Genomic DNA, 13,981 nt, shown 5'->3' with positions numbered 1-13,981 from the left:
AGAAACGGGAGAAAGGGTAAACTCATCCAAGAAGGAGCTTAAGGACGATCAGGAGCAAGCAATATTCTTTGGGCTTTTACATACTTCAGATTTCCCTAGAAATGGAAGTGCAGTCAAAGGCATAGAACAAGCATTTTGCTTAGTCAAGTCAGCTCATATGCAAATCATCTTAAGACATGCTTCCAAGATACCAAAAGTATATTTGTCTACATCCATGGCTCTCACTGACCGTTGAAGATATATGTAGCATTCAATGCCATCTGCTTCTGCTGCAGTACATTCAGATAGAAAGTAGCTCTGTCTCGTACCTCATCATCAGTATCCATCATACACCTGTCCAAAGGATACAAATAGGCATGTCAAACAGCACCCTAAAGATTACCAAGAGCTTTACCACCACGTCTAAAGAACACAATCAGGCCATGTGACACCACTACCTTTATTTAAAAGAACTCAACAACAGCCAACAGAGGATCCTAAAATCACCAAAAAAAATTGCACTGCTCTCAATTGGTAAATAAGCACTATATAAGTAGGCATTAAAATAATTAGGAAGAAAAGAATAAGTATCGCATGATCTCACTCATTTGTAGAATATAATGGACAACATAAGCTGACAAACAAAAATAGATCCAGACATAAAAGGATCAAACAAACCCTCAAACCTCAGAGGGAAGGCAGGGGAGGGTGGCGGGTGGCGGGTGGGGGGATCTTGCGGGGAAGAGATCAACCAAAGAAGTTGTATGCATATAAGCATAACCAATGGATATAGACAATGGGGGGGCGGTGAAGGCCAGGGCTGGGGGGCAGGGGCAGGCTGGGAGAAGACAATGGGGGGGGTGGGGGGAGAGAGAGACATGTAATACTTTCAATAATAAAGAGTTAAAAAAATAATTAGGAAGAACTCAATAACTTAAGATAGCAATTTGGAGTCTTTTCTTGGGTCTGTAAACACATGATCCTGATAAAGACTTAGACTTCTTTATAATTAAAAAATGGGAATGTTAGACTTTCTAAGGACTCTAAAAAGCACTCAAAATCCAGGCATTGTTCATTTAAACCAGCCAGCCTTTGGTTTGTAATTTTTATGTTTTAATAACAAGATATAATCACAGTTTTTGCTCACATCAAGTCTTTTCCTCATCAAATAAGGAGTCACAGAGACCATGAGAAGCTGAAATTTGTAACTCTACTTAGTGAATCACTTTGAAGTTAGCCCCTAATATACAAATTGAGGCATATACCTTTAAGTCACTTTCTCAAACTCATACAAAGAGAAATTCAAAGTCAAATTTTATATGTACTTAGCATACACAAAATTAGAAGAGAACAAAAATGCCATTTGCCTCTCACTTTCTCTATCAGCTCTATTCTTAGGTCCTGCAATGCATTTGATATGGTACAATGAGGAACTCCATTCAGCCATATGGCAGGTCTTATTAAAAAAAAAAAAAAAAAGATCCCCCCCGGCCCCCGCAAATGACATTCTTTTGCTTACCTTTGTAAGAGTACAAGGATGCTTGGGAGGAGATTCTCATTCTGAGCCCCAAATTTAGCCAAAGCACTCACAGCAGCTATAATGAAGCATAAAATGAAGCAACGTAAATATTGGTTACTTGCATTAAGTAATAATCACTCAAAAAATTAGAGTTTACCCATGTTCAAAGGGAATAAACTCTTACTGTTTTATTGTGTCTTGATCTTATTTCTTTGATCCATTTAAGCATAAACAGAAATCTGCAGGCCCAAGAGAGCTATGAATAGGAAAATCCTCTATGCATTATAGGAAAAATCATATCAATTTCTTTTTATGAGCACTCCTCCATTTCCACTACAACCTCTTATATATCACACTGATATAATTAAGTCATAATCTCAAACAACCAGCTCCAAGCATAAAAAGATGCTCTATTATTAAAATTCACTTAATTCAATAAAGATTTATTGCTCACATAACTTTTGCAAGGAATTATGATAGGTTCTGGGGAAAGAAAGATAGAAGAAATAGCTCCTGACATGAAGGAGTTGTACTCTAGTGGGAATGACAGGTAAGTAAAAGATGACTACAACACAGCACAATAAGTCCATGTTAGAACCATATCCAGGAAGCTAAGTGAATAGAGAGAAAGAAACTTAAATCAGAATTGGTGAAGAAAAGAAATTAACACATTACTTGAGCTAAATATTGAAGAACAAGTAGCGTTAACCAGAGGAAAATGAAAGGAAAATAGTATTAAAGGCAGAGAGAATGACAAGTGCAAAGGTCCTCAGTCCAGAGAAGAAAGCATAGTGTCATATTGGATCTAGACACAGGTGAGGAAGGCTGAAGAATAGGATCCCATGTTTGAGAGAAGGAGGAGACAAGTGTGAGACTAAAGATAAAACAAAAATAGGTTGTGGTTTAGCCTCCGTTCTTATTAAAGGACAAGAGGCCCAGTGCACAAAATTCATGCATTGAAGAGGGGATCCCTCAGCCCGGCCTGCACCCTCTAGTAATCTAGGACTGCTGGCTCCTAACGGCTCACCTGCCTGCCTGCCTGATCTCCCCTAACCACTCTGCCTGTTTGCCTGATCACCCATAACCACTCTGCTTGCTTGCCCGATGCCCCTAACTATTCCCCTGCTTGCCTGATTACCCATAACCGCCTCTGCCTGCCTGATCACCCCTAACTGTTCCTCTGCCGGCCTGATCGCCCTAACTGCTCTGCCCTGCTGGCCGGATCCCCCTAACTGCTCTCCCCTGCTGACCTGATCGCCCCTAACTGCCTCTGCCTCAGTCCCACCACCATGGCTTTGTCTGGAAGGACATCTGGAAAGATGTCTGGAAAGACATCCGGAAGGATGACCGAAAGATGTCTGGTTTAATTAGCATATTACCTTTTTATTAATATAGATTATTAGTATAGACTAGAGGCCTGGTACATGAATTTGTGCACAGTGGGGGAGGGGAGGGGCCGCAGGCAGTTGGCAGGCTGGCCTTGCCCTCTGGTCAAACTCTGGTGGAACTCCTGGTCGAGGGGACAATTTGCATATTACCCTTTTATTATATAGGATGTTAAATACAGGATGAATTTGTGTATGTGCAGCAAAGTGCGCTACACTAAATTTATAAGCAGATTTTAAATGCAAAGTCCATTTCTGTAGAAGAGTGTTGAGTACAGACTGGATCTATATGACACTGGAAGCAGCCACACTAGTTGGCACTGGAAATGAAGGAGAGCCTAAAACAGCACCCATGAAAATAAAGGAAAAAGAGAATGAAGGAATATTAAAGAGTCAGAATTGATAAAATTTTGCCAAAGAACAGGTGGAGATTATAAAACAGTAGAATAAGTTTCTGCCTTTGCAACAGAATGAATGATAAAAGGTTTGGGTGAGCGTGAATTTTAAGTTGAATTAGAAGTGCCTTAGATAGTTGGACATAAAAGTTCAGGAAAGAGACATGACTGCAATGTCACCGCCTATAAATAGAGCTCTGAAAATGATCACCAGAATAAGTGTGTATGGAAAGAAGATAAAGCCCTAGGAAAACTATTATTTTAGGGAATGGAAGAGACGCTCTATAAATAAGACTGAGGAGTGATGGAAAGATGCAGGCTATTGTGGAAGCCAAGGGAGAGTTTAGTCAATAGTACATTAAACTGACTGAGAGGTGAACAAAGATAAAAACATTACAGTATCTAACCTGATTTTCCAGCTAGCTTATAAGTGATATATTTTTAAAATAGTGTTAGAGGATTTTTAAGGAAGAGAGCTAGATTATAGTGAGTTGAAGAGAAAATGGGAAATAAGTTGATGAATGGCTATTTCAAGTTTATCAGACAGGGTAAGTATAGGAAGTAGCTAACTAAATAAGAGACAACTGATCAAAGGAGGGTTTATATTTTTAATAGAAGCGATCTAGACTTGTTCATATGCAAAGAGGGAGAAACCATTGGGAGTAGGAAGTAAAAATATGCCTAAGACCTGTTTTAAAAGATACTTAAAAATATACAGACACACACAAATTTCACAGACACTCATTCACATTTAAGGCAGTAACTCTGAAAAAGTAGATGATGCCATCATGATATTCCTGTCATACTGAAAGTCAAGGGTTATTTGTCTCTAATATAAGGCAGAAATCAGGACGGACACTGGATTAGAGAGAAAGAGCTATAAGTCGAGGGCCTCAGTATGCTCCAGGATCCCACCATCAAGTAGACCTGGCAGCTTCATTTTCCAATGTCATCACCACCCCCTTGAGTTACGCATTTCAAAAGATCAGCAGTTACATCATTATCAGTGTTCCAATGACTTACCAGCTCTAACAGCCTCATTTTCCAGTACGACCCTATTGAAAATAAAGCGGATATACTTGGAGGGAGCAGGCGTCCTGGGGCCCTCTTTGCCCAGCAAGTGTAGAATCTTTGTAGCCAGAACAGTGTGCTCACAGTCCTCAATGAATTCACAGAGGTGGGCTAGACCTGCTTCTTTAGCCTCAGGGTTCTCTTCCACAATGCTGATGATGCAGTCCACAATGGCCCGTTTATATTCGAAGCCTCCCTGGCAAAAGAGAAGACTGCTATTCGTTCTGAGGATGCTTCTTGGAGAAATGCTTATACTCCAAGGCTTATGCTTATAATATTAAAATTTCACTTCCCTTCCTTTATGAAAGAAACAGGTGTTTTTTTTCTGTAGGGAAAGCTAGAGCAATAGCATGTTTAGTAATGATAAGTCAGCAACCAGAAGTAAGCTCACTATTTGAGAGACACATGCTGCTTTAAATACTATGACATTTAATGGGAATAGTAAGAATTTAAGAGAGCAACTTCCTATGATTACAAACTAGTCCACCTACATCATCTCGGAGCATGTTGGAGAGGAAAGTCATCATGACGCCGTGCTTTCGCGGGTATTTCTGACAGAGAGCACTAATTGCCTGTACAACCACCACCTGCAGAAAAACAAACAGAAAGGCCATTCACCTTTATAATGACTGTACTACTACCACCCATAAAAAAACCAACACAGAAAGGACGTTCATCTTTATAACTTTAGCTACTAAGCATACTTTATTTACTGTAAGCTAAGAAGGTGCTGTAGTTATTCAAAATTGCAATGGTTCTTCATCAAAGATAAGCCAGGAGACCACAAGGGAAAATAAAAAGTTCATTCAAGAGACCCCATTCCTTTGCTCCAAATAAATAAGCACATAAAATTTTTAAAGTGAACAGTAAAGATTAAAAGCTTAAATAGACTGACTTCCATAGAAGAAATAGAAAACGTTACTATAGAACTACTTCACAAAATGGTTTCTAGGATAATTTTGAGAAGGCTAAAAAGGGCTAATTCCAATGTAACCCTGATATTTGAGGCTAGTGATCTGAATCCATGCCAGTAAGCTCAGTGTACATTCTTGATAACCTATAATTAAGTCACTACCTCCTTCCCAGATACTGGTCTTGCAGAATCTGTTACTGTGAACAGTGCACTGCCCCGGAGGGAGGGTTATTAACGCTGGCGCCAGGCCAGACCATCAGATATGGCCTGGAGACCCCCAACACCTGGGGGCCTTCTTGCAAGGCCCGCGAAAAGGACTGGAAGCATAATCCATGTTTGCGGGACAAAGACCACAGGGAGATATAAAGGAAAGCCCCCTGCATGTTTCTTCACTCAGATTTGGGAAGCTATTCCCTGAGTCCACCGGTGTATTAAACAGTGTCCCTCCTCTTCTTTAAAAGCGTTGCTTGGTTTGTCTTTGGTCTTCTGCAACAATTTTACCACAACTTTAAAGACCAGTGTCAAGTGCGAAGGGTGTGAGATGCTACCCTACTTGCAAGCTAACAAGTTAGCCTGCTACAATTTCATTAATGCTAGTAGAAAACATAAGACTCCAGGATTAGAGATGAAAGACAGTAAATTACTCATTGCAACAGCAGTAGCTACAGTACCAGTATTTGGAGCCAGTTTCCTGAGCCCCAATCCCCACAGGGCAATGCAAAAAAGGGCAGATTACACGGAGACCTGCAGTTTGGGTTGCATTACAGGAGAAGAACCCTGAGGTATGGCACTTGGATATTTTACAGTGGGCAATGAGCAAGCTGGTCTTCTGTTCTGAAGGGAAACAGTATTTTTCTTATAGTGGACAGTGAGCATGTTTGCTTTTTGCTCTACAGGGAACAGTAGCTTTGTCTTCTAGAGCTGTATGGAAATATGCCCTGTACAGGGAGACACTATATTTTCTAAGGTTGGGAGATACCTTGCACTACACAAAGGGAACAAAGCTGGGACAGTAGGAAACAAAGGCCTAACTTGCAAGATGTGCAGAAATGCAAGAAAACTCCTGGAGAACTGGGAATTGTTTCTCAACAACCAGATAGTCCCAATCTATACACATCATTTCAGAACATAGAAAATGAAGAAAAACAATCAATCAGTTGCCTCCTGTATGCACTCTGCCAGGGATCAAATCCACAACCTAGGTAATGTGCCTTAACCAGGAATTGAACCCACAACCTTTTGGTGTATGGGATGATGCGCCAATCAACTGAGCCACCTGGCCACAGCAAACATCCAGTTTTTTTATGAAGCAATAATACCAAAACGTAATAAAGATGGTATACATGCAAAAAGAAAAACTTTAGATGGAATTCATTTATAAATATTGATGCAAAAATTCTAAGTGATAGATTAGCTAACAGACTCCAACACTATAGTAAGAAAATAATATTTCATTATGAAATAGGATTTATACCAAGAATGCAATAATGGTTCAACTTTAGAAAATTAGTTAATATAATGCATATATTAATGAATCAGTAAAGAAAAATCATATGACTATACCCATAGATGCTGAAAAGACTTTGATAAATATCCAACACCCATTCCTAATAAAAATGCTTGAAAAAAAATAGAAATGGATGGATAGTTCCATTTTACACACTCACACCTCAAATCCTAATGTCAACATATTACTAAACAGAGAACACCAAGAGTCATTCCCATTAAGGTCAGAAATAATATAAGGATGCCACTATCGACTATTATTTAACATTATTATGGAGTTATTAGCCAATGCAATTAGACAAGAGAAAACAATTAGAGCAATAAGAATTGTAAAATAAAAGACAAAACTATCTTTATTTACAGATGATATGACAATATACCTGGAAATCCTAGGGAAGCAATAATAAAACTAAATACAATAATTCAACAAGGTAGTAGGATATAAAACTAAAATGCAAAAAAACAATACTAATCATTGCAAGAAAAATAACTAGTTAAAAGATAAAATGGGTTAAAACATATATCATAACAACAACAAAATAATATAGTTAGGAAAAGCATTTAAGACTTTCAAAACTAATATAAAAATACTATTAACATTTTGAAAGGCACAAAAGTAGACTTAAACAAATTATAAGACATCCCTGTCTTGGTTAAAATGTCTCAACATTGAGTTCATTTATAAATTAATATGATCCCAATAAAAACGCCAAGGAGATATTTTTATGAAGCTAGACAAGTTAACACTAATTCATAAGGAAAAATATATACTAGCTAGGGAAACAATGAAAATAAAGAATTATGAGAAGTAGCTAATAAATATTAATACATTCTGCAAAGCTTCTATATTTAAAATAGTATGTGATAGTGATTTATGAATAAAGAGAACAACATAATAGAATAGATAGCCCAAAAATAGACCCAAGTACATATTAGTATATGTTAAAGGTGGTATTTTAAATAACAAGCAAAAACAGTCTATTGAATAAAAATTGGGGGTGGGAGCAACAGGATAGTTATTGAAAAAGAATGAGATTAGATCCATTTCTCATTTCATACATAATAAAATCCAACAGATCAGAGATCTAAATGTAACATGAAACCAAAACATACCAGAAGAAAACATGGGTGAATTCTTATTCACCCATTAAGATTCTATAATCTGAAGGGAAAGGCTTTCTATTATTTAAAAGTCAGAGCAGTAAAAGAAAATATTGACAAATTTGACTACAGCAAAATAAACTTTTGCATGACAAAAGATGTCATAAAAAAGTCAAAAGACAAATGGCAAACTGGGAAAAAATGTAACATATTTGATAGATAAAGAACCAATATCCCTAATATACATATACAAAAAAAACCTTTAAATAAGGAAACAAAAAACCAAAACGCCTATAAAAATGGGAAAAATATATGAGCAGACAATATTTAAAAAGAAATATTAAATGATCCTAAAATATAAGAAAAGATGTTTAACTTCCCTCATAACAAAATAAATCTAAATTAAAACTACATTGAAATACCCTTTCTCATCCATCAGGTTGGCCAAACATCAAAATGTAACACACTCCATTGGTGAGACTAAGGGGAAACTGACACTCATACAGTGCTGGTAGGTAGCTTTCTCTACAAAACTACGTATTTATTTACCCTTCAACCTAGCATATGGACTTCTAGGGATTAACCCTAAACACACCGCTAACATTTCAAGGAAACAAATGCACAAGGTTATCCACAGTAGCATTCTTTGTAATTGCAAAATACTGCAAACTCTAAATGCTCAAGTACAGGAAATTCATTCAATAAGCTATACTACAAAATGATCTTCATAGGTTTCCCAAAGATTCAGGATGTCTGCTTAAATATACAGGCTAGGCTTGTCTTTTGAAAGACTAGATATATCCTATAAGAAAGTAAACAAGGTCAATTATACTCTTTGAGAAATAAGACAAAAAGAATAAAATTTTTCTATTTTAATTCTTCTAGATGAAATTTATTATTCTTCTGATTATCTCTAACACATTTTCACAAGTTATATTCAACAATGTACTGGAAGTCCTAGCCATTTTAATAAGGCAAGAAAAAAAAAAGGAAAAGCTTTTGGATTGGAAATGAAAAAGTAAAACTGTCTCTATTAACAGATAACATGATTATATATAGACAATCCTAAGGGATGTATAGAGCAACTACTAGAACTGATAAGGGTACTTTACAGGGATACCAAGTTATAGGAAAGTAAAGTGAGTGAGTGAGTGAGAGAGAGAGAGAGAGAGAGAGAGAGAGAGAGAGAGAGAGAGAGAGAGAGATTTTAATATACTGGTAGCAAACAATGAAATAGAAATTTTAATAAGATAGAGTCATAAGCATAAAATATTCAGATATAAATTCAACAAAAGATGTGCAAGACCTCTAGAATGAATGCTACAAAACACTGCTCAAAATAAAGACCTAAATAAAGAGGAAGGTATACTATATTCATGAACTAGAAGAATTAATACCATTAAAATGTCAGTTCTTCCCAAATTAATTTATAGATTCAACACTATTCCAATCATAATCCTAACAGGCTTTGTTTTATAGAAATTATAAAATGGTTCTAAATTTTATATGGAAATGCAAAGAAACCAGATTACTAAAAAGGACAAAGTTGAAAGACCACACTACTTCACTACTTGACATTTCAGAGGTACCCATAAAACTATAAAAAAATACAGTGAGTATTGGCATAGTACTGATAAATAGATAAAGGGAATATGATAAGGAGCCCAGAAATATACCTACAACTATGGTTATCTACTTTTCAGACAAAGATGTCCAAGCATGCTAATGTGTCTTTAAAACAAATGATGCTGGAATGACTGGATATTGGTATGGGAAAATACTGAACTTATCACACACAATACACAAATATTAATTCAAGTTAGATCACAGACCAAAATATAAAAGCTAAAACCACAAAATATTAAGAATAAAACGTAAGAAAATATCGTTAAGATGTAGAAGTAGCCAAAGGTTTCTCAGGACACAGAAAGCAATAACTATGAAACAAAAAAATATTAATAAATTAGACTTCATAAACATTTAAAACTTTTGCTCATCAAAAGATATTGTTAAGAAATAGGCAAGCCATAGAGATTGGAAGAAAACACGATCATACTTAAACTCTTACCTTGAACTCATCTGAGATTTCAGATACAAAAGAAGATATCTGCTTCATGAGTCGGTCCACACTGCTCTCACTTCCTGTTTTGAGGAGTGTAGTAATGGCCAGGGTAGCAATGCTTCTATTTGAATCTGTGATCAAGTTTTCTAAGTCTAGATTGCAGGCAGTCACAGCAGAGGGGTGCTTCATTGCCACCTTGTGGAAGGGCAAGAAAAATATTAAGCAAATTACTATTGATAAAAACCAGAATTAAAAAAAAAAAAAAAGAAGAAGAGAAAAATAGAAATTATAAGTTAAGGTAAGTGGCTTTTGAAAACCTGAATGGGACAATACAGGTTAAAATTGTTTCAAAAAGAATGTTTCCAATTTAAAAGATATATCATTTGATAAATGATTAACAATCATAGTCATAGAACAGCATAGCACTTTTTCTTCCCAGCCTTGTATACTCTTTCTAATAATAATACAGTCTTGTCTTTTTATTACAGTTGGCCTGTTTTTCCTTATAGTACCTGTGTACATTGATATCCATTTGACTAGATGTTAGGGTCTCTGAAAACAGGACCTCATGTGGTAAATACTGCTCAAAGACTGTTAATATCTTATCACTTAAAAAACACTTTGGTATTTAAGCAAACAAATTCCATCCAAACTGGATTGCTCATGGTCACTAAAACATGTCTGCCATTCTTCTGTTTCTTTTTGTAGGTGCCATTTACCTCTCTGCCTATAGCAATAAAAAATCTGAAAACAGCGAAGTATTGCCTCAAAATTCACTTAACAGCAAAATATGACCCAAACTACTGTAAAACTAATTAAGTCTTAATGTATCCCACTTACCAAGAATAACCATAAGTATCAGGCAGAAATTTTAATGTGTCTAATGGTGGGTTACAGCTCCAGGCTCAAGGGGATTAGTATATAAGAGATAGCATCATAGAACCTTACTAAATTTCACAAAATAGAGAATTCTGAGACACATCTGGCTCCAAGATCACAGATGAAGGAAGGTGGACCTATACCAACTCTTTGAATACAATTCACATTGCTATTCCTTGGCTGCTCTAAACTTCTCTGTCCTCCAATTGTTCATATAATTAACCCATAACCAATCACTTACCACCTTATGACGAGTCTTCTACTATATTAAACTTTCATTTAAAATTTTTATGGTTAGTTAACTTATTCTGTAATATAGCCTCTAGAACTATGCTACATGGTAGTCAATAACCACATGTGACTACTAAGCATTTGAAATGTGGCTAGTTCAAGTTGAGATATACTGTAAACATATTTTAAAAAAATAACACTAGATGTGTAAGATTTAGAATGAAATAACTAAAAGGCAAAATATATCTTTTAAAATGCTATACTGATTACATGTTAATATGACATTATATATATATAATATATACACACATATATACACACATATTAGGGTAATATATACACACATATTAGGGTAAATAAAATGTATTATTAAAATTAATCTCATCTTTAAAAATTTTTTTCATGTGTTTATTATAAAATATAAATTTTCGTACGTGACTCCATTTTGTTTCTATTGGATGGTGCTACTATAGACCAGCATATCCAAGAGAACTTTCTGCAATGATAGAAATGTTCTATATCCACACCATCCAATGGGATAGTCACTAACCACATATGGCTCCTGAGCACTTGAGGTGTGACTAGTAACTGAGGAACTGAATTTTTAATTTTATTTCATTTTAATTTAAATGGAAACAGCCACTTATGGCTAAAGGTCATCATATTGGACAATGTGGCACTATAAAGTGCTTAGAAGTCAGAAATGAATTATAATCTTTAGTTGAATGACAATGAAAATGGCCATATCTAAGGCCACAAATATGTGAGATGCTACAGAACTAAAGCTAATAAATCATATTTACTAACCTTGTAGAGAAGGCCAAATACTTCACAATTAATGTTTCTCAATCAAAAATTGATATAAATGACCTACCTTGTTCAAGGTCCTCACAGCTGCATATCTCAAAGCTGGCTTCGGAGAGCTACAGAACAACTGAAGAACTGGAAAAGAAGAAAGATCACTGTGACTATAGCTCATTTCATCATAGAGCATATATTTGAAAATATAGTGCATAAACAATCATATTCAAAATATGCATAAGGAAATTAGGTCACAGCATCAAAATTTCACATGAAAAATGTGTCATCAAAAATAGAAAAAGCACATTTCGTTGAGGTATAAAAACTTTAGAGAATACAAAGGATTAATATACCCATCAGTATTTGAGTGGTAGGAATATTTATAGTTATAAGAGCAAATGTGTTTTATCCTATATATTAAAGAGGTAATATGCAAATTGACCCTCACACCCTTGCACAAGATGGCCACCCCCATGTGGTCAAAGATGGCCGCCAGGGGAGGGTAGTTGTGGGCGATCAGGCCAGCAGGGGAGGGCAGTTGGGGGTGACCAGGCTGGCAGGGGAGAGCAGTTGGGGGCAAACAGGCCTGCAGGGGAGAGCAGTTGGGGACAATCGGGCTGGCAGGGGAGGGCAGTTTGGGGTAATCGGGCTGGCAGGGAAGCAGTTAGGCATCGATCAGGCTGGCAGGGAAATGGTTAGGGGCAATCAGGCAGGCAAGCAGGCAGGCAAGCAGTTGGGAGCCAGCAGTCCCAGATTGTGAGAGGGACATCCCCCAAGGGGTCCCAGATTAGAGAGGGTGCAGGCTGGGCTGGGCTTAGAGACAGCCTTCTTCCCCCGCAGTGTATGAATTTCATGCACCGAGCCTCTAGTTTATAGTTATAAGAGCAAATGGGTTTTTTAAACATTAAAAATAACTGAAGGCATTAAAGTTATTTTTAAAATGTTTTATATGGGGAAACTTCAGAAAAAGAAGTAAAGCAACTAAAATAATCATCTACATATCAGAATGCAAAGGCTATCTATATATACAGAGCTAAGATTCAAAAATCATTCCTAATACCTCTTCTGAAGACCTTTGGAGCTTAAAACAAACGTAAGGATAGAAACAAAAACCAGCTATCTAATATATAACCAACCTGAAACAGCAGGCGCCAGCTCCCTTGCAGTACAGTTAGGAAGATGAATGATAGCTGAAGCAGCTTCATAAATAACCATTTCATGTTTATTTCGCAAGCAGCTCTCAATGAAATCAAAGAATGGACTTTCATGGCTGTCAATAAATATAAATAGATCAACATTGGACATCAAAAACATCAGAGGAAATATGCACAATAGTTGAAAACAGACAGATTGAAAAGCACTTTTAGAATTACGGATGAAGGACCTCTGAAAATCCATTCCTCCATAAAAAACAGTAAGAACACTGGCATAAATGTTCAAAATCAACGTTTTCAGCACTCTAGAAATTAGCAAAGGCTTGCAACAATCCTAATAGCTAAAAAAGCCAGAAGCCCAGCAGCCACTGGAGGAGGCAAATATATTTGGAGCTCCCTCAAAAGACTAAGAACTGTTACTATTTGACCAGACTAGTGCTCCCTAGAAAAGTCCCATTCATGGAGCTAATCTTTATTTCATCTGACTCACAGCTCATTTAGTGAAAAAAGCCCTATATCCACAGGGAGTTTGTCCCTCAAAACCATGGCAATTGTTTAACATTGTATTTGCCAGAGGCAGTGATTCCAGTTGGGACAAACAAAAATCTGCACACAAAAAAACTTAAAAGGAAAATCTGAGGCATAAGATGTCCATAGTGGGCTTTGATAATTTCTGACATATTCCTGGGGATCTAAAAGGCCATGCACATGTGGAAGGCTGTGCAGATGCCCAGGAAAGATTGACAGAGCCCTAATTTCTCACCTATGCTTGACTTTGAGGTTCTGAGCAAGCAGGAAGTGAAGCCTAAGGCAGAGTTATAAACTGCAAGAGCATGGAAGGCATGCCCCAACACACAAAATGCCCATTGGAAAAGGGTGAAAGACATGCCGGTTTAAAGCATTTAAGAAAATATGTCAAATCATTATCAGATGATTCAGATAACCAAGCAAAGACTTCAATGACTGCACATGATAAAGAATAAAG

At 36.6% G+C, this 13,981-nt stretch overlaps 1 protein-coding gene across 1 annotated transcript in view; it reads right to left on the bottom strand.

Annotated features, from left to right (window-relative positions):
• COPG2 (COPI coat complex subunit gamma 2) overlaps nucleotides 1–13,981 on the bottom strand; it is a 184,763-nt gene that overhangs the window by 105,545 nt on the left and 65,237 nt on the right. The window contains exons 10-16 of the mRNA XM_054726471.1: nucleotides 12,979–13,112; nucleotides 11,916–11,983; nucleotides 9,938–10,126; nucleotides 4,841–4,936; nucleotides 4,302–4,545; nucleotides 1,499–1,574; nucleotides 230–333 (exon numbers count right to left, since the gene is read on the bottom strand). Coding sequence (XP_054582446.1) covers nucleotides 230–333; nucleotides 1,499–1,574; nucleotides 4,302–4,545; nucleotides 4,841–4,936; nucleotides 9,938–10,126; nucleotides 11,916–11,983; nucleotides 12,979–13,112 — 911 coding nt within the window. The remainder of the gene's footprint in view (nucleotides 1–229; nucleotides 334–1,498; nucleotides 1,575–4,301; nucleotides 4,546–4,840; nucleotides 4,937–9,937; nucleotides 10,127–11,915; nucleotides 11,984–12,978; nucleotides 13,113–13,981) is intronic.

This window comes from Eptesicus fuscus, chromosome 14, assembly GCF_027574615.1.
Source record: "Eptesicus fuscus isolate TK198812 chromosome 14, DD_ASM_mEF_20220401, whole genome shotgun sequence".
Taxonomy (NCBI): domain Eukaryota; kingdom Metazoa; phylum Chordata; class Mammalia; order Chiroptera; family Vespertilionidae; genus Eptesicus; species Eptesicus fuscus.
This window is presented reverse-complemented; position numbering and strand designations above follow the sequence as displayed.